A 21733-nucleotide genomic window follows, 5' to 3' on the forward strand; every position below is an offset into this window, starting at 1 on the left:
TCAGTACGAAATTGTATTCCTGAATTATATTGTTCTGTTATATGTACTGTATTGTGTAGTATAGTATAACCACTGTTTAACCCAATAAAAATGATTTAAATTTAAAAAAATAAAAATAATATATATATATATATATATATATATACAGTATATTTGTGTCTGTTTTTACCTCTTCTATGCTGGACAGTGCTGGTTACATGACAATATTTAAATATAAAAAGGATAAATATGTTTACTCAAAACTAATTGCTGCTTAATGTTAATAAGATAGTTAACAGAAAATTGTTATTTTTTATTTTTTTTTATCTTACTACTCAATAAATATTTAAATGTCAAAACATTGCAAACAAATGTCTCCATATCAACATACAATAAATGGACGACGACAAGTATATTTCTATTATTCAAGACATAAAATCGATCTACAAATCAATGCTTGCTTAGCATATGTACCCTGGTGTTCAGTTCAGGCTTAAATAATATAATGTAGCACTTGGGAATAAATATACAGACCAGCAGTCCTGCACTAGAGGCCAGGATAGCAAATATCTCTACAGCTACCACATATTTGCCCTTGGTGCTCAGGTATGCTGGAATGAAAGAGATCCAAACAGTACAGAACACCAGCATGCTGAACGTAATCATCTGGGCCTCATTGAACCTAGCAGGTAACTTTCTAACCAAGAATGCCACAATGAAACTGACCACAGAAAGGAATCCTATGTAACCTATCACAAGGTAGAATGCAGTGAGAGAGCCCTCGTTACACTCTAATATAATTTTCCCAATGTAAGAGTGAGTGTCATAGTCTGGATATGGTGGGTTAAGAGCCAACCACAGCATGCAGACCACAACCTGCCCTTGAGAGCAGGCAATGACCAGACAGATGGACACTCGGGATCCAATCCACTTCTTTATCTTGCTATCAGGTTTAGTCGCATTGAAGGCAATAACAACAGTGATTGATTTTGCCAGAACAGAGGAGATAGAAACAGCAATAATTATTCCAATGGCAGCTTGTCTGAGTAGGCAGGTCACTTCCACAGGACGTCCAATAAACAATAAGGAGCAGAGGAAGGACAACAGGAGGGAGAGGAGAAGAGTGTAGCTGAGGTTCTGGTTGTTGGCTTTTACTACAGAGGTTGTGTGATTCTTAATGAAAATCCCCAAAACAGCTAAAGTGACAGTACAGGAGAAGATGGAGACTGAACTTAAGACTTTCCCTAATGTGTCCTCAAATGATAGGAATTCCACAGTCTTTAGGATGCACATAGTTCTCTTATTATTCATCCATTGATCTTCTGGACATTTTATGCAGGTTTCTGCATCTGTAATAATAAAAGGCACCATGTTTATAACATTTTAAATGGAGTCTCTAAGTTTTACATTTGTTGCTAATTTTATTTTGGCTCTAATGTAATATATAATATTAAGTATTTTTTTTATAATTCTAACTTTTGTTGAATCATATTTCAAAATAATCTATGCTAGCAGATATTCTATTGGATGAAGATGTTTCTTTTCAACTGGTGTTACAATAAGTAAATTATGTTATCAGAGTCTTGATTGGTTCTTACAATATTATCTCTTTATAATAGGCTATATTATCGTCACTCTTTCTTTTATATTCATGCTTTCCCTCTTATGTAGTTTTTTCTTTCAGAATCTCACTTTTGTACAGTTTGTTTCTTCCTGTTTGTTACTATTATTTCCTCACCATTAGGTTCTCATTTACTTACTTTCCTAATGTCTCTCACAAATTTTCATGGCAGCAATCATTTCTTTTGCAAGATGTACCGAGTCCATGGTTTCATCCTTACTTGTGGGATATTATCCTTCCCAAAAGGAAGTGGCAAAGAGAGCACCCACAGCAGAGCTGTCTATATAGCTCCCCCCTTAACTCCACCCCCCAGGCATTCTCTTTGCCAGCTCTAAGCATGAAGGGTAAAGTGAAAGAGGTGATAAACTGTTAGTTTTTATTTTTCTTCAGACTTTTCATCCGGGGGAGTGGGAACTCCATCCGGAGGTGTTTGCACAATTGATTCAGCAATGGGGCACACCAGAATTGGATCTGATGGCGTCTTGTCAGAACGCCAAACTTCCTTGTTACGGGTCCAGGTCAAGGGATCCTCAGGCAGTACTGATAGATGCTTTAGCAGTACCCTGGTCGTTCAACCTGGCTTATGTGTTTCCACCATTTCCTCTCCTTCCGCATCTGATTGCCAGAATCAAACAGGAGAGAGCTTCTGTGATTTTGATAGCACCTGCGTGGCCACGCAGGATTTGGTATGCAGACCTCGTGGACATGTCATCTCTGCCACCATGGTCTCTACCACTAAGGCAGGACCTTTTGATTTAAGGTCCGTTCAAGCATCCAAATCTAATTTCTCTTCAACTGACTGCTTGGAGATTGAACTCTTGATTTTATCAAAGCGGGTTTTCTCTGAGTCGGTCATAGATACCTTGATTCAGGCTCAAAAGCCTGTCACCAGGAAAATCTATCATAAGATATGGCGTAAATATCCTTTTTGGTGCGAATCCAAAGGTTACTCATGGAGTAAGACCAGGATTCCTAGGATTTTCTTCTTTCTCCAAGAGGGATTGGAGAAAGGATTTTCAGCTAGTTCCTTAAAAGGACAGATATCTGCTTTGTCTATTCTATTGCTCAAGTGTCTGGCAGATGTCCCAGACGTTCGGGTTTTCTGTCAGGCTTTAGTTAGAATCAAGTCTGTGTTTAAACCTGTTACTCCGCCATGGAGTCTAAATTTAGTTCTTAAAGTTCTTCAGGGGGTTCCGTTTGAACCCATGCATTCCATAGATATTAAGCTTCTATCTTGGAAAGTTCTGTTTCTAGTTGCTATCTCTTCAGCTCGAAGAGTTTCTGAACTATCTGCGTTACAATGTGACTCGCCTTATCTTGTTTTCCATGCTGATAAGGTGGTTTTGTGTACCAAACCTGGGTTCCTCCCTAAGGTTGTTACTAACAGGAATATCAATCAGGAAATTGTTGTTCCTTCTCTGTGTCCTAATCCTTCTTCTAAGAAGGAACGTCTGTTGCACAACTTGGACGTGGTTCGTGCTTTGAAGTTTTATTTGCAGGCAACCAAAGATTTTCGTCAAACATCTTCTTTGTTTGTTGTCTATTCTGGATAGCGTAGAGGTCAAAAGGCTATGGCTACCTCTCTTTCCTTTTGGCTGAAAAGCATCATCCATTTGGCTTATGAGACTGCTGGACAGCAGCCCCCTTAAAGAATTACAGCTCACTCCACTAGAGGTGTGGCTTCCACATGGGCTTTTAAAAATGATGCTTCTGTTGAACAAATTTGTAAGGCTGCGACTTGGTCGCTTCATACCTTTTCCAAATTTTCCAAATTTTATACTTTTGCTTCTTCGGAGGCTATTTTTGGGAGAAAAGTTTTGCAAGCAGTGGTGTCTTACGTTTAGGTTCCTGTCTTGTCCCTCCCTTCATCCGTGCCCTAAAGCTTTGGTATTGGTATCCCACAAGTAAGTATGAAACCGTGGACTCGGTACATCTTGCAAAAGAAAACAAAATTTATGCTTACCTGATAAATTTCTTTCTTTTGCAATGTACCGAGTCCACGGCCCGCCCTGTCTATTCAAGACAAATAGTATTTTTTATTGAAAATTTCAGTCATCTCTGCACCTTATAGATTCTCCTTTTTCTTCCTTGGCCTTCGGTCTAATGACTGGGGGGTGGAGTTAAGGGGGGAGCTATATAGACAGCTCTGCTTTGGGTGCTCTCTTTGCCATTTCCTGTTGGGAAGAATAATATCCCACAAGTAAGGATGAAATCATGGACTCGTACATCGCAAAAGAAAGAAATTTATCAGGTAAGCATAAATGTAGTTTTTTATGCGTTACAGTAAGTTGCGTGTTAACACAATGAGGCCCATTTATCAAGCTCCAAATGGAGCTTGAGGGTCCATGTTTCTGGCGAGCCTGGTAAACTGAACATTTTAAATTGTCCATAATCTACTCAACATTTTAGAGAGACTTTAATTGATAATTTCTATCTAAAATGTGCTGCAACTTTCTTTTTAATCTAGCCGTGTCATTCTAATCCCCCGCGCTTTGCCGACCCACCTCAAAACTCATATTTTATTGTAATCTAACATTTTGAACTGCGATATTTCCTAAAAGTATAAACTTATCTAGTTCGAAGGATAACCTTATGCTTGTCCCAGGAATTCTTAAAGTCCCACACAGTGTTTGTCATTACTACTTGTTGTGGAAGTTTATTCCATGGCCTCTATTTATCAAAGTCTGGCGGACCTGATCCTACAGTGCGGATCAGGTCCGCCAGACCTTGCTGAATATGGAGAGCAATACGCTCTCCGTATTCAGCATTGCACCAGCAGCTCACAAGAGCTGCTGGTGCAATGCCGCCCCCTGCAGAATCGCGGCCAATCGGCTGCCAGCAGGGGGTGACAATCAACCCTATTGTACTCAATAGGGTTGAATTGCGGTGATGTCTGTCCGCCTGCTCAGAGCAGGTGGACAGGTTATGGAGCAGTGGTCTATAGACCGCTGCTTCATAACTGGTGTTTCTGGTGAGCCTGCAGGCTCGCCAGAAACACGGGGCTTCAAGATCTATCCGGAGCTTGATAGATATGCCCCCATGAATCAATCACCCTTTCTGTAAAGAAGTGCTTCAAATTTCTCCTAAATATACTACACTTCAGCCAATCGGAATTAAATGTGAAAATATCCTATTGGCTGATGCAATCAGCCAATAGGATTGAGCTTCAATCCTATTGGGTGATCCAATCAGCCAATAGATTGAGCTTGCATTCTATTGGCTGTTCCAATTGAAGCTCAATCCTTTTGGCTTATTGCATCAGCCAATAGGATTTTTACATCTTTAATTCCGATTGACTGATAGAATTCTATCAGCCAATCGGAATTCAAGGGACGCCATCTTGGATGACGTCATTTAAAGGAACCTTCATTCTGCAAGAAGACATCAATTGAAGAGAATGCTCCATGCAGGATGTCTTGAAGATGGAGCTGTTCCACGCCGGATGGATTAAGATAGAAGATGCCGTCTGGATTAAGACTTCTGCCAGCTTGGATGAAGACTTTGGCTGCTTGGATGAAGACTTCTGCCCCTTCATTGAGGATGGATGTCGGGTCTTCAAAACTGTAAGTGGATCTTCGGGGGTTAGTGTTAGGTTTTTTTAAGGGTTTATTGGGTGGGTTTTATTTTTAGCTTAGGGTTTGGGCAGAAAAAGAGCTAAATGCTCCTTTAAGGGCAATGCCATCCAAATGCCCTTTTCAGGGCAATGGGGAGCTTAGGTTTTTTAGTTAGGTTTTTATTTGGGGGGTTGGTTGTGTGGGTGGTGGGTTTTACTGTTGGAGAGTTGTTTGTATTTTTTTCACAGGTAAAAGAGCTGATTTCTTTGGGGCAATGCCCCACAAAAGGCCCTTTTAAGGGCTATTGGTAGTTTAGTTTAGGCTAGGGTTTTTCTATTTGTGGGGGGTTATTTTGATAGGACTATTAGATTAGGTGTAATTAGTTTAAATATCTGATCATTTATTTTTTATTTTGTGTAATTTAGTGTTTGTTTTTTTGTAATTTAGTTAATTGTATTTATTTTATGTAATTTATTTAATTGTAGTGTAAGGTTAGGTGTTAGTGTAACTCAGGTTTGGTTTTATTTTACAGGTAAATTTATATTTATTTTAGCTAGGTAGTTAGTAAATAGTTAATAACTATTAAGTAACTAGTCTACCTAGGTAAAATAAATACAAACTTAGCTGTGAAATAAAAATAAAACCTAAGATAGCTACAATGTAACTATTAGTTATATTGTAGCTAGCTTAGGATTTATTTTAGAGGTAAGTATTTAGTTTTAAATAGGAATTAGTTTGTTATTAATAGTAGGTTTTATTTAGATTTATTTTAATTACATTAAAGTTAGGGGGTGTTAGGGTTAGGGGTTAATAACTTTAGTATAGTGGCGGCGACATTGGGGGCGGCAGATTAGGGGTTAATAAGTGTAGGTATCTGGCGGTGACATTGGGGGCGGCAGATTAAGGGTTAATAAGTGTAAGTAGGTGGCAGCAACATTGGGGGTGGCAGATTAAGGGTTAATAAGTGTAGGTAGGTGGCGGCGACATTGTGGGCAGATGATTAGGGGTTAATAAGTGTAGGTACGTGGCGGAGACATTGGGGGCGGCAGATTAGGGGTTAATAAGTGTAGGTATGTGGTGGCAACATTGGGGGTGGCAGATTAGGGGTTAATGAGTGTAGGTAGTTGGAGGCAACATTGGGGGCGGCAGATTAGGGGTTAATAAGTGTAGGTTGGTGGCAGCAACATTGGAGGCAGCAGATTAGGGGTTAATAAGTGTAGGTAGGTGGCGGCGACATTGGGATGGCAGATTAGAGGTTAATAAGTGTAATGTAGGTGGCGGCAACATTGGGGGCTGAAGATTAGGGGTTAATAATTGTAATGTAGGTGTCAGCGATGTCGGGGATGGCAGATTAGGGGTTAATAAGTATAATGTAGGTGTCGGAGGTGTTGGGGGCAGCAGATTAGGGGTGTTTAGACTCGGGGTTAATGTTAGGGTGTTAAGTGTAAATATAAAATTTAGTTTCCCCATAGGAATCAATGGGGCTGTGTTACAGAGCTTTACGCTCCTTTATTGCAGGTGTTAGGCTTTTTTTCAGCTGCCTCTCCCCATTGATGTCTATGGGGAAATTTGTGCACAAGAACGTAAAACAAACTCACCACAGCTCACCGCAGCGCTGGTATTGGAGCGGTATGGAGCTCAATTTTGCTTTACGCTGCAATATTGCCTGATAACGCCGGGTTTATGAAAACCTGTAATACCGGCGCTGTAGGGAGGTGAGCGGTGACAATAACTTGCAAGTTAGTACCGCACCACTCATAATGCAAAACTCGTAATCTAGCCGATAGTTATCTGTCCTTAAGCCAATAATTCTACCCAGTTCACAATTTTTAAGTCTAGACCAAGGAGATACAGTTTGTGAATTAGTTTGTTGTGTGGGACGTGTCCAATGCTTTCCAGTGCATCTTTACTAGAAGTGTTCAATTAAAATCCATCTAAAATGTTGCTTTTACCATCACTTTAATTCCAAGAATCCATTACATTTAGTCAACCTTCTCACATTACATACACACTATTTCCATCTCATCTGCATATCCTGGCATTCAATTGGTTAAGCAGCATACAGACTTTTTATTGATATTCCAGTGGCCTTTTATCTTTTATCAGCTGAAACAATTCTATCCCTGTTTAGCATGTAAGGCATTCAGACACTCTAGGAAATTCACAACCTTTAGATCTAATAAAACCGGAAAAGAATACATATAGATAACCTTATAAGGTATGAAGATTGAAATGTCTTTTATTTAATAGAGTGCAGCTGTGGTAAACAATATATTGGAGAATCAGGGAGACCTGTGAGAGAGCGCATGACAGTCTTTTCCATAGAAAATGCAGAAGAGGAGAGGAACAAGTTTAGGTATGCAGTAGTTTATATATGCAGAAATAGCAACATTAGAAAAGAACTGGAAAGGAGGAGACTTTTATAAATAGTTATTGAGATTAGAGGGAAAATGGATTTTTGAAATAGAAACCCTGGCCCCTAACGGCCTAAATCTAGAATTGGATAGCTTAGTATTTCTAGGATGCATTTTAAGATTTAAGTAGAAATATTTTTTAATTTATTTATTAATTTAATTATTTATATATAATTTATTATTTTTTTAGAAAAGAGAACAGTTATAAAGTATTTTACATAGATCAATTTATTTAATTGAAGGATTGACAACAATAAAGAATTTTAAGAATTATGTAAGTTTTTAGAGTTAGGTTCTGTGATGGTATCTATGATGAAGTATATTTGATGCTAAATTTGTATTATACTTTACTTACAAGTCAATCAGCTAGATTACGAGTTATGCGCGCTATAGGGAAATTAATGAATGCCACAAAAGTTACGTTATTTAATCCCCTATAGTGCAGCCATTACAAGTTTTTAAAAACCTGGCTTGTGTGGGCGATATGGTTGAATTGAGCTCCATACCGCACCAAAAACAAGCGCTGCTTTGACGTGCTCGTGCACGGTTTCCCCATAGACATCAATGGGGAGAGCGGGTCAGAAAAAAGTCTAACACCTGCGATCGCGGAATGAAAAGCTCTGTAACACATCCCCATTGATGTCTATGGGGAAAAAAAAAATAACGTTTAAACCTAACACCCTAACATAAACCCTAAGGGCTCCATGTACTAAGCCGTCAATTCATCCGTCATTTTACAAGCAGCTAAACTCGCCGTTACTCGCCACGGGCAAAATGGTGTCCGCTGTTGCTATGTACTAATAATCCCACAATAAATAGACACGCCTAGCCCGCCGCGAGCAGTGGCGGAATATTGATAAATTTGACGCCTTGCTCGCCGCGACTAAGCTGATGTACTTAACTTTCAGTTGAATTGTCTGGCCAATTGTTAAGACGTGACATGTAAGGTGTCATGAACGTCATAGTAGTCGCGGGAATAGAATTTTGCTCCTATAAATGTACAACTTTTCTAAACAACTTTATTATTGTTCCAAAATTTTTGGAGAGTAATTACAGAGCGCTCTTTTTTGTGATCTTTATTTACAAATTCGATATGGCTTCATCTGGATCTGAAACCGCTTCAAAATCCAAGAATCCTCACTTTTCTCATCAGCAAAACGTCGTTTTGATTGACATGATTATTGACTCATGATTATTTGTTTGGATGTCGTGTCAAACAGACAAATTTTTCTAGGAGGAAGCAGATCTGGCAAAGGATCAGCGATGCTGTTAGTGCCCAGGGTCCAGGAAAAAAGGATGTCGATCAGCTGAAAAAGCGTTACAACGACATTAAACGTTTCACCAAAGCTAAATTGGCCAGAGAAAAAAATTCGGCACGTGCTACCGGAGGTGGACCAGCATATGTAGCAGACCTCAATGATTATGAGCAAAAGCTTGTTCAGCGTCTGGGACCAGAGATCATCACTGGCATAACGGATGATTGTGACAGTGATTTAAGAGGTAAATGTACAACATAATTGACGCAAAAAAAAAATTTAAACTATGATAGCTCATTGTCTCCAATATATATTTCTTTAAAATAACATTATCTGACTTCTTACGCTTCAGTATCTGAATCTATATAGGCCATTTAGGCCCCAAATACTGTAATCATTTATGTCACATATATGTATAAGGGATTGTACAATAATAGGGTTGTTATACTGCCTTTTTTTTAAAGGTCTAACGGAAATATAGATTTGTTGATTATTAATATAGTGATCCCTAAAGATAACACCCATGTGTTTATTTACAAACCAGTATTGCATAGAAACCTTAAAGAGATAATGACAATAGAAATAATGTAATTTGAAACTATTAAAAAAATATTGATGTTGTGTAACATGGTATGTCCGACATTATTCATGAGACTAACCCCAGATCACATTGACTTCCATGTTGCGTTATTTGACTATAGAATATTATTTTTAACATCTTTCAAAATTGTTCTCTGCTTTATAAACATATACTTTTTTCAGATATAGCTATGCACATAGTTGACGCAGTCACATGACCCATCAATGTGCATCAAACAATGATCATTTACTGTGCCTGTACAGATTTGCTTTTCATCAAAGTATAAAACTCCAATGAAGGCAAAAACATAATACAATTAAATATTTTTGAAAAAGCATTTTCTTATGCGATTTGTAAAGGAAATTTTATTTGTTCATGTCCCTTTAAAGGGCCACTAAACCCAAAATCTTTTTTTAATGATTCAGATAGAGAATAGAAATTTAAACAACATTACAAATTACTTCCATTATTTCTTTGGCTTCATTTTCTAGATATTCTTAGTTGAAGAAAAATAAATACACATGTTGAGCCAATCACACGAGGCTTCTTTGTGCAGCAATCAAATGCTTTTCAACAAAGAATATCAAGAGAATAAAACAAATTAGATAATATAAGTAAATTATAAAGATGTTTATAACTGCATTCTCTTTCTAAATCATAAAATAAAAAAGGTGGGTGGCATGTCCCTTTAATGATTGAGCCTTCATTCACTGCTGTGATTATTATTATTAACACTTTTAGCTTTCAGTTAAAACTAGAAATAAAAATAAACCTAACGTTTTTTTTGTTTTTTTTAAAGCAACGCCAACAACACAAGCAGAGCCTGTGAGGAGTAACAAAGTGCCCACTTGTTCTACTTCATCTTCTGCGGTTTCCAGACCACCCAGTGCAGCTGTTTCCAGACCTTCGGCCAGTTTTACACATGGCCAATTAATACGCTCCACATCTAATGTTACACACACAACTTCCTCGGCGGACACACTTCCTGATGTAAGGACCAACACTCCAGAAACTGGTGTTGGTAGAGCAACTGGTAAGTACTTTACAAATGAATAATTTCAATGTTGTGTGTTTTATCTCTTTTATCTATCAATTTTTTTTATATTTTTTTTTTTTAAATGTCAAATGTCATTATTGACATATTCGAGTTCGAGATCTTTTACAGATGGAATGTAATTTGAAGGACAAATAGCAATGATAATTAATTTTCATGAAAGGGACACTGTACAAATTTTTTTAAATGAGGATTCGTGTAGAGCATGCATGCAATTGTAAGCAACTTTCTAATGGGTTTAAATGTTATCATTATTTTCTTTTTGAGAATTGATCATAGTATTACATTAGAAAGTTGATTGAAATTCCATGCTATATATCTTATTCATAAAAATATTATTTTTGCTTCAGTGTCCAGTTAATTGCAAAGTACATTTCCATTAATAATTTTCCAAATAGAAATTTCACTGAATGTAATAGCGTTTGAATATATGGTTACATTGACTAAAAAAACTTTTTATTTTATTTATTTATTTATTTTTATTTTATTTATTTTTTTATAGGTGATTTGGGACGTCTTTTCCAGCGATTGACTGGACATTCATCTCCATTATTTGATGGTATGTATCACATATGTGTATATATATAATATAACTTAAATTGGTGTATGACTGTTGTATCTGCTCTCTCCTTCTATTCTATTTCTGCAAGTGTTTTTAGAACATTTTATTTTTATTTACTAACAATTTGTTATGTCTTGATCTAGAAGAAGAAAACTCATCAAGGGAGATCACTATCAATCTCATGCCGATAGTGGAAAATCCCATTCAAGATGAACCACCAGGAGGGCATGATGAAAGCGAGACTCCAGATATTCTTGAAGATTGTGGAGATGCGCAACCAGATGAAATTCACACACCGGAAAACCTTGATGAACCTGTTGAAACACAGGCACCACCAATTGCACTGCAAACAGGTGGTCTAAATATTGACAATACACCGGCAGAAGGACTATTGGCCGATGTTGGATTGAGGGAAATGTTGACACTTGCAAGGCAATACAGAGAGGACCACAGAGAAAACATAATTTATGTAAGAACTTACCTGATAAATTCATTTCTTTCATATTAGCAAGAGTCCATGAGCTAGTGACATATGGGATATACATTCCTACCAGGAGGGGCAAAGTTTCCCAAACCTCAAAATGCCTTTAAATACACCCCTCACCACACCCACAAATCAGTTTAACGCATAGCCAAGAAGTGGGGTGATAAGACAAAAGTGCGAAAGCATAAAAAATAAGGAATTGGAATAATTGTGCTTTATATTAAAAAATCATAACCACCACAAAAAAAGGGTGGGCCTCATGGACTCTTGCTAATATGAAAGAAATGAATTTATCAGGTAAGTTCTTACATAAATTATGTTTTCTTTCATGTAATTAGCAAGAGTCCATGAGCTAGTGACGTATGGGATAATGAATACCCAAGATGTGGATCTTCCACGCAAGAGTCACTAGAGAGGGAGGGATAAAAAAAGACAGCCAATTCAGCTGAAAATAATCCACACCCAAAATAAAGTTTAAATCTTATAATGAAAAAAACGGAAATTATAAGCAGAAGAATCAAACTGAAACAGCTGCCTGAAGTACTTTTCTACCAAAAACTGCTTCAGAAGAAGAAAACACATCAAAATGGTAGAATTTAGTAAAAGTATGCAAAGAAGACCAAGTTGCTGCTTTGCAAATCTGATCAACCGAAGCTTCATTCCTAAACGCCCAGGAAGTAGAAACTGACCTAGTAGAATGAGCTGTAATCCTTTGAGGCGGAGTTTTACCCGACTCGACATAAGCATGATGAATCAAAGACTTTAACCAAGACGCCAAAGAAATGGCAGAGGCCTTCTGACCTTTCCTAGAACCAGAAAAGATAACAAATAGACTAGAAGTCTTTCGGAAATTTTTAGTAGCTTCAACATAATATTTCAAAGCTCTAACTACATCCAAAGAATGCAACGATCTTTCCTTAGAATTCTTAGGATTAGGACACAATGAAGGAACCACAATTTCTCTACTAATGTTGTTAGAATTCACAACCTTAGGTAAAAATTTAAAAGAAGTTCGCAACACCGCCTTATCCTGATGAAAAATCAGAAAAGGAGACTCACAAGAAAGAGCAGATAATTCAGAAACTCTTCTAGCAGAAGAGATGGCCAAAAGAAACAAAACTTTCCAAGAAAGTAATTTAATGTCCAGCGAATGCATAGGTTCAAACGGAGGAGCTTGAAGAGCCCCCAGAACCAAATTCAAACTCCAAGGAGGAGAAATTGACTTAATAACAGGTTTTATACGAACCAAAGCTTGTACAAAACAATGAATATCAGGAAGACTAGCAATCTTTCTGTGAAAAAGAACAGAAAGAGCAGAGATTTGTCCTTTCAAGGAACTTGCAGACAAACCTTTATCCAAACCATCCTGAAGAAACTGTAAAATTCTAGTAATTCTAAAAGAAGGCCAAGAAAAATGATGAGAAAGACACCAAGAAATGTAAATCTTCCAGACTCGATAATAAATCTTCCTAGATACAGATTTACGAGCCTGTAACATAGTATTAATCACAGAGTCAGAGAAACCTCTATGACTGAGAATCAAGCGTTCAATCTCCATACCTTCAAATTTAAGGATTTGAGATCCTGATGGAAAAAAGGACCTTGCGATAGAAGGTCTGGTCTTAACGAAAGAGTCCACGGTTGGCAAGTGGCCATCCGGACAAGATCCGCATACCAAAACCTGTGAGGCCATGCTGGAGCCACCAGCAGAACAAACAAGCACTCCTTTAGAATCTTGGAAATTACTCTTGGAAGAAGAACTAGAGGCGGAAAGATATAGGCAGGATAATACTTCCAAGGAAGTGACAATGCATCCACTGCCTCCGCCTGAGGATCCCTGGATCTGGACAGATACCTGGGAAGTTTCTTGTTTAGATGAGAAGCCATCAGATCTATTTCTGGAAGTCCCCACATTTGAACAATCTGAAGAAATACCTCTGGGTGAAGAGACCATTCGCCCGGATGTAACGTTTGGCGACTGAGATAATCCGCTTCCCAATTGTCTATACCTGGGATATGAACCGCAGAAATTAGACAGGAGCTGGAGTCTGCCCATACCAGTATTCGAGATACTTCTTTCATAGCCAGAGGACTGTGAGTCCCTCCTTGATGATTGACATATGCCCCAGTAGTGACATTGTCCATCTGAAAACAAATGAACGACTCTCTCTTTAGAAGAGGCCATGACTGAAGAGCTCTGAAAATTGCACGGAGTTCCAAAATATTGATCGGTAATCTCACCTCCTGAGATTCCCAAACCCCTTGTGCTGTCAGAGACCCCCAAACAGCACCCCAACCTGTCAGACTTGCATCTGTTGAAATCACAGTCCAGGTTGGAAGAACAAAAGAAGCCCCCCGAACTAAACGATGGTGGTCTGTCCACCACGTCAGAGAGTGTCGTACAATCGGTTTTAAAGATATTAATTGAGATATCTTTGTATAATCCCTGCACCACTGGTTCAGCATACAAAGCTGAAGAGGTCGCATGTGAAAAACGAGCAAAGGGGATCGCGTCCGATGCAGCAGTCATAAGACCTAGAATTTCCATGCATAAGGCTACCGAAGGGAATGATTGAGACTGAAGGTTTCGACAAGCTGAAACCAATTTTAGACGTCTCTTGTCTGTCAGAGACAGAGTCATGGACACTGAATCTATCTGGAAGCCTAAAAAGGTTACCCTTGTCTGAGGAATCAATGAACTTTTTGGTAAATTGATCCTCCAACCATGTTCTCGAAGAAACAATACAAGTCGATTCGTATGAGATTCTGCTAAATGTGAAGACTGAGCAAGTACCAAGATATCGTCCAAATAAGGAAATACCACAATACCCTGTTCTCTGATTACAGACAGAAGGGCACCGAGAACCTTTGTAAAAATCCTTGGAGCTGTTGCTAGGCCAAACGGCAGAGCCACAAACTGGTAATGCTTGTCTAGGAAAGAGAATCTCAGAAACTTATAGTGATCTGGATGAATCGGAATATGCAGATATGCATCCTGTAAATCTATTGTGGACATATAATGCCCTTGCTGAACAAAAGGCAGAATAGTCCTTATAGTTACCATTTTGAATCTTGGTATCCTTACATAACGATTCAATATTTTTAAATCCAGAACTGGTCTGAAGGAATTCTCCTTCTTTGGTACAATGAAGAGATTTGAGTAAAACCCCAGCCCCTGTTCCAGAACTGGAACTGGCATAATTACTCCAGCCAACTCTAGATCTGAAACACATTTCAGAAATGCTTGAGCCTTCACTGGATTTACTGGGACACGGGAAAGAAAAAATCTTCTTGCAGGAGGCCTTATCTTGAAGCCTATTCTGTACCCTTCTGAAACAATGTTCTGAATCCAAAGATTGTGAATCGAATTGATCCAAATTTCTTTGAAAAATCGTAATCTGCCCCCTACCAGCTGGGCTGGAATGAGGGCCGCACCTTCATGTTGACTTGGGAGCTGGCTTTGGCTTTCTAAAAGGCTTGGATTTATTCCAGACTGGAGATGGTTTCCAAACTGATACTGCTTCTGTAGGGGAAGGATCAGGCTTTTGTTCCTTATTGTGACGAAAGGAACGAAAACGATTATTAGACCTAAATTTACCTTTAGATTTTTTATCCTGTGGTAAAAAAGTTCCTTTCCCCCCAGTAACAGTTGAAATAATAGAATCCAACTGTGAACCAAATAATTTATTACCCTGGAAAGAAAGGGAAAGCAAAGTTGACTTAGAAGACATATCAGCATTCCAAGTTTTAAGCCATAAAGCTCTTCTAGCTAAAATAGCTAGAGACATATACCTGACATCAACCCTAATGATATCAAAGATGGCATCACAAATAAAATTTATTAGCATGTTGAAGAAGATTAACAATGCTATGAGAAGTATGATCTGTTACTTGTTGCGCTAAAGCTTCTAACCAAAAAGTTGAAGCTGCAGCAAAATCCGCTAAAGATATAGCAGGTCTAAGAAGATTACCTGAACATAAGTAAGCTTTTCTTAGAAAGGATTCAATTTTCCTATCTAAAGGATCCTTAAAAGAAGTACTATCTGCCATAGGAATAGAAGTACGTTTAGCAAGAGTAGAGATAGTCCCATCAACCTTAGGGATTTTGTCCCAAAACTCTAATCTGTCAGATGGCACAGGATATAATTGCTTAAAACGTTTAGAAAGAGTAAATGAATTACCCAAATTATTCCATTCCCTGGAAATTACTTCAGAAATAGCATCAGGGACAGGAAAAACTTCTGGAATAACTACAGGAGATTTAAACCCTTATTTAAATGTTTAGATTTAGTATCAAGAGGACCAGAATCCTCTATTTCTAATGCAATTAAAACTTCTTTAAGTAAAGAACGAATAAATTCCATTTTGAATAAATATGAGGATTTATCAGCATCAACCTCTGAAACCGAATCCTCTGAACCAGAGGAATCATTATCAGAATCAGAATGATGATGTTCATTTAAAAATTCATCTGAAAAATGAGAAGTTTTAAAAGACCTTTTACGTTTACTAGAAGGAGGAATAACAGACATAGCCTTCTTAATGGATTTAGAAACAAAATCTCTTATGTTAACAGGAACACTCTGAGTATTAGATGTTGATGGAACAGCAACAGGTAATGTAACATTACTAAAGGAAATATTATCTGCATTAACAAGTTTGTCATGGCATTCATTACAAACAACAGCTGGAGGAACAGATACCACAAGTTTACAGCAAATACACTTAACTTTGGTAGGTCCAACATCAGGCAGCGATTTTCCAGAAGTATCTTCTGATTCAGGGTCAATATGAGACATCTTGCAATATGTAATAGAAAAAACAACATATAAAGCAAAATTGATCAAATTCCTTAAATGACAGTTTCAGGAATGGGAAAAAATGCCAGTGAACAAGCTTCTAGCAACCAGAAGCAAATAAACAATGAGACTTAAATAATGTGGAGGCAATAATGACGCCCATATTTTTTAGCTCCAAAAAAGACGGCCACATTATTTGGCGCCTAAATGCTTTTAGCGCCAAAAATGACGCCACATCCGGTAACGCCGACGTTTTTGGCGCAAAAACGTCAAAAAATGACGCAACTTCTGGTGACAAGTATGACGCCAGAAATAACAAAGAAATTTTTTTTGCGCCAAAAAAGTCAGCGCCAAGAATGACGCAATAAAATGAAGCATTTTCAGCCCCCGCGAGCCTAACAGCCCACAGGGAAAAAGTCAAATTTTAAGGTAAGAAAAAATGATTATTCAAATGCATTATCCCAAATAATGAAACTGACTGTCTGAAATAAGGAATATTGAACATCCTGAATCAAGGCAAATAAATGTTTAAACACAAATATTTAGAACTTTATATAAAAGTGCCCAACCATAGCTTAGAGTGTCACAAAAAATAAGACTTACTTACCCCAGGACACTCATCTACATGTAGTAGAAAGCCAAACCAGTACTGAAATGAGAATCAGTAGAGGTAATGGTATATATAAGAGTATATCGTCGATCTGAAAAGGGAGGTAAGAGATGAATCTCTACGACCGATAACAGAGAACCTATGAAATAGACCCCGTAGAAGGAGATCATTGAATTCAAATAGGCAATGCTCTCTTCACATCCCTCTGACATTCACTGCACGCTGAGAGGAAAACCGGGCTCCAACCTGTTGCAGAGCGCTTATCAACGTAGAATCTAGCACAAACTTACTTCACCACCTCCACAGGAGGCAAAGTTTGTAAAACTGATTTGTGGGTGTGGTGAGGGGTGTATTTATAGGCATTTTGAGGTTTGGGAAACTTTGCCCCTCCTGGTAGGAATGTATATCCCATACGTCACTAGCTCATGGACTCTTGCTAATTACATGAAAGAAATGCAAAATATTATTAACACTAATATTGACCACTGGGCTGCTCTGTCAGAAAAAAATGTTGAACTAGAAATGCAAAGGAATGAGATTGAAATGCAGAAATTACAGCTGCAAAGAGAAATGTTCCAGTGGCAGAGGCGGATGGATGAAGAGAAAAACCAGCAAATTAACAGAGCTTTAACCATCAGTGAAAGGACATTACAATCTCTGTTGGCTATTGTCAGTGAAAGGGAGGGTACAACAGACCCAAAGAGGCCATGTCTGGAGTGAACATTTAATTTATTATTTATAACACTATATTAGTCACTGTTAAATTTTTTTTACATCGATATATTGTTTAATAAGTTAGTTTTTGTGTTCTTTAAGTTTAAAATGTTATTATTTAATAAAGACAAATTTTTTTATGCCCAAAAAAAAAGGTTTATTTACATAAATTCAAAATCACTTTTGATTCTTCAACACAAAAGTTTTGCTCAGTTATTAATTGTCATTCTTCTGACAATCATCATGACAAAACAAAAAATTAAATCAAATAACATATTTACGGTATAAAAAATCTACTTGCTCCATTAACATTCCCAAAGTTGCCCTAATTTTAGAAATTTTTTTGTTTAACATGATCTTCAAGACAACTCTGAGTACTTTTGTCTGCAGTTTCAATAGTTGATGTTGAAGATAAATCTGTAGAAAAATAAATGCAAAGCAAATTTTAATTCAATTTTCATATACATATGCAATGTATGATAGGGTATTTCATCACAAATATTACCTCCTGATGTGCTGTTATCTAGGTTATCTACTATATTGGCTTCTACACTTATGTCCACTCCTTTAAAGCTTTCATCTGAGCCAACTCCTATTTGAAATATACAATATGTATTAGTTAAAACTTTAATTTTCTTAGATTTAAGATTACTGAGTATGAAACATACCTTTATCTACCATCATTGTTGGTAAAACTTCTATCCTTGGTTGATTATCATCTGAACTCAAGGCTTCAAATATTGGCACACTATCAGGATTTTGAAATTCTTCCATTTCCATACTATTTTCCATGTCTTCCATGGTAATATCTATGAACGTAATTACAAAGATAAAGATAGAAAACTATTAAATCAAAAACCTAGGATATATTATTTAAAACTATAATAATAATCATTAAAAGGGACATTAAACCCAATTTCTAAGTTTCATGATTCAGATAGTGCATGCAATTTAAATAAACTTTCTATTTTACTTCATTCTTTTTGTATCTTTATTTGAAAATCAATAATGTAAGTTTAGATGCCAGCCCATTTTTGGTGAACCAACTGTGTTGTACTTGCTAATTGGACAGAACCAATAAAAAAGTGCTGTCCATGGTGCTCAACAAAAAATTGGCTGGCTCCTTAGCTTAGATGCCTTCTTTTTCAAATAAAGATAGCAAGAAAATGAGGAAAAAAATGATAATAGAAGTAAATTAGCAACTTGATTAACATTGCATGTTAAAACTTTTTAAGCCAAAACCTAAAATATATTATTTAAAAGTTAAATAATGTCATTACCTGTCTGTGTCTTTTTATGAAAAATTTCATATGGATTTGGAGATAATTCAATATCCAATAGTGTTATTGGCAAAGGTGGAGAAAGAGCTTCACTTCTGGGTGTTGGCACCAACATTGACCTTAGGTAGCGTGGTGGGTGTTCACACTTCATTCTCCTACTTCTCATATCTATAAACATATATATAAAAAAAATTTGGAATAAATGTTTTTTTTTTTAATTATTCATAGTAATTTTTTATTTTCCAAACATTCAGTTCTGCATGCTTACTTTTCTAACATGTTTCAATGGTATATAGTAATATATTTATATTTTATTCTACTAACTCAGTTCTGCATGCTTACTTTTAGAAGATGTTTCAATGGTATATACTAATATAGTTATATTTTACTCTACTAACTCATTTTTGTATGCTAACTTTTCTATCCCCTTAAGAGTATATATAGTAATATAGTTAAATTTTAATCTACTAACTCAGTTCTGCATGCTTACTTTTGTAACTGTTTGCAATTGTATATACTAATATAGTTAAAGTAACACTCAGAAAATAATATTGTCCTTGATTCTTCAATGATGATGCAGTTCAAAAATAACATCCTTTTTTTATATTATAAAAAATTATTTCATATATAATTTTGGAACTTACATGTCCTTATCAATCTTCGAATCGATTTATAGTACTTCGGTTCTCTTCTCTTCAAATCACTCTATTTTCTAAGACACTGTCGTCTTGTTCTTTTAATTTTTGAAATACGATGCATTCTTCTCAGCATCTCGTATATAATTTTGTCTCTGCATTCCTGTCTCACTCCCCTCACACCACCAATCCGTTTAGGGAAATATTTATCCATGGCATAAACTAATATCACCAATTCTCCAGCACCAAAAGGTTCAGGACGCGACATGTTTGACGATGACGTGATTAATCGTTATGTCAATCATTAGCGCATTGATCTAGATATGTATCCCCGAAAAATAGAAAAAAATATAATGTATATGTAGATTAATGTATTTTATGAAGGTTTGTAAATATTGATGTTTATAGTTATTACAAATGATATTTGGTTTCTATACATTTTCTTTGTTTCAGATGTGTTGATATGTATTAAAATTTACTTTGGTTTACAATTGTTATTTTGTTTCTAAACATTTTCTTTGTTTCAGATGTGTTTATATGTATTAAAATTTATTTTGGTTTACAATTTTTATTTTGTTTCTAAACATTTTCTTTTTTTAAGATGTGTTTATATGTATTAAAATGTACTTTGGTTTACAATTGTTATTTTTTTTCTAAACATTTTCTTTGTTTCAGATGTGTTTATATGTATTAAAATTTATTTTGGTTTACAATTGTTATTTTGTTTCTAAATATTTTCTTTTTTTTCATATGTGTTTATATGTATTAAAAGTTACTTTGGTTTACAATTGTTAATATATAATGTTTAAAGATTGTAATTTTGTAATAAAATAATTTATTTGCCATTATTTTCTATATGCCACTATTCTTTTAACAAATCTTGAATGGAAAAATATATTATTAAGGATAAGAAAATAAGTGTTAAGAGTAAGCCCTTAAGGCATTTATTTGAATATGGGAAAACCTAGTAGCTGTTAAAAATTGAGGTTAGACTAAAAAAAGCAAATTAGCAAGTCTTTTTTAACTCAAAAATCCTATCTGATAACATAAAGCACTGTTGAATATACTGTCGCTTGTTACAGCTACAATTCAATGACACAATACAATGAATTAGCATCAGCTATGGAGGGATTACATTACACTAATCACATTATTATGTAAAAGAGTGAGAGCAGCTGTAGACACTAGTGTGATGTCACAAAGACAATGTATTACCTATAATATATTGTCTATAATAACTTTTATCATAAACTTTATTTATTTGAAACCTTTGATAATTGAAGAGCAACAACTGTTATGTATTTAACTGTTTATCATGAGTGATTTTTAATAACCTTAATTCTTAAAAAAAAATGGAGACAAGTTAATAAAGAAAGTTTTTTATTGATCAATTGAAACTTTAATCTTCAAAATATTGTTCTGAAACCATGTCCCTTGTTGCATTTCCACGCCTATTAGCTTGTTCTACACATATTTCTTCTGATAAATCATCAGCATCTATTGGATCTTCATCTTCTAATGGACAGCCTCTTTTAATTGCTATATTGTGCAGTATGCAGCAAACCAATATAATTTTTGCAACTTTCTCTGATGCATACTGCATAGCACCACCAGAACGATCAAGACATCGAAACCGCATTTTCAAAAGACCGAAAGTCCTCTCAATAATCCCCCTGGTAGATCGGTGAGCTTCATTGAAACGTACTTGACTTCTGGTCTGTGGGTTGTTATAGGGAGTCAACAGCCATTCTGTACATGAGTACCCTCCATCTCCTAATAGAAGATATAATAAATATAAATATTAATATAAGAATAATTATAAAGATTCAGAACTATACAATACAAATTTAAACTATACAGATTACAGTCGACAAATTTGGCGCTATTTTTGTACATTGAAATGAGAGACAAATTAGACGCCAGTTATGCTTACCTAGAAGCCATCCTTCAGGCATATTTCCGTCCTCGAACTTCTGGTATAACCCAGTCTGCCTTAGGATGTAAGAATCATGACAGGAGCCAGGAAAGTTAGAACGGACACTGATAATCCTCATGTTGGGGTCACAGACCATCTGGACATTCAAGGAATGGAAATGCTTTCTATTCCTATAGATCTCCTCACAAGCTTGAAGTGGTCTTACAGCAACATGGGTACAGTCTATGGCACCTAGGACATTGGGCATCCCAGCCA

The 21733-nt window shown here is 36.3% G+C and overlaps 1 protein-coding gene across 1 annotated transcript in view; it reads right to left on the minus strand.

Moving 5' to 3' along the window:
- Positions 1 to 429: 429 nt before the first annotated feature.
- The window catches only part of LOC128652711 (vomeronasal type-2 receptor 26-like), a 130415-nt gene continuing 109111 nt past the window's right edge, over positions 430 to 21733 (minus strand). The window contains exon 4 of the mRNA XM_053705643.1: positions 430 to 1328. Coding sequence (XP_053561618.1) covers positions 430 to 1328 — 899 coding nt within the window. The remainder of the gene's footprint in view (positions 1329 to 21733) is intronic.

Source organism: Bombina bombina, chromosome 3, assembly GCF_027579735.1.
Source record: "Bombina bombina isolate aBomBom1 chromosome 3, aBomBom1.pri, whole genome shotgun sequence".
NCBI classification, from domain to species: Eukaryota; Metazoa; Chordata; class Amphibia; order Anura; family Bombinatoridae; genus Bombina; species Bombina bombina.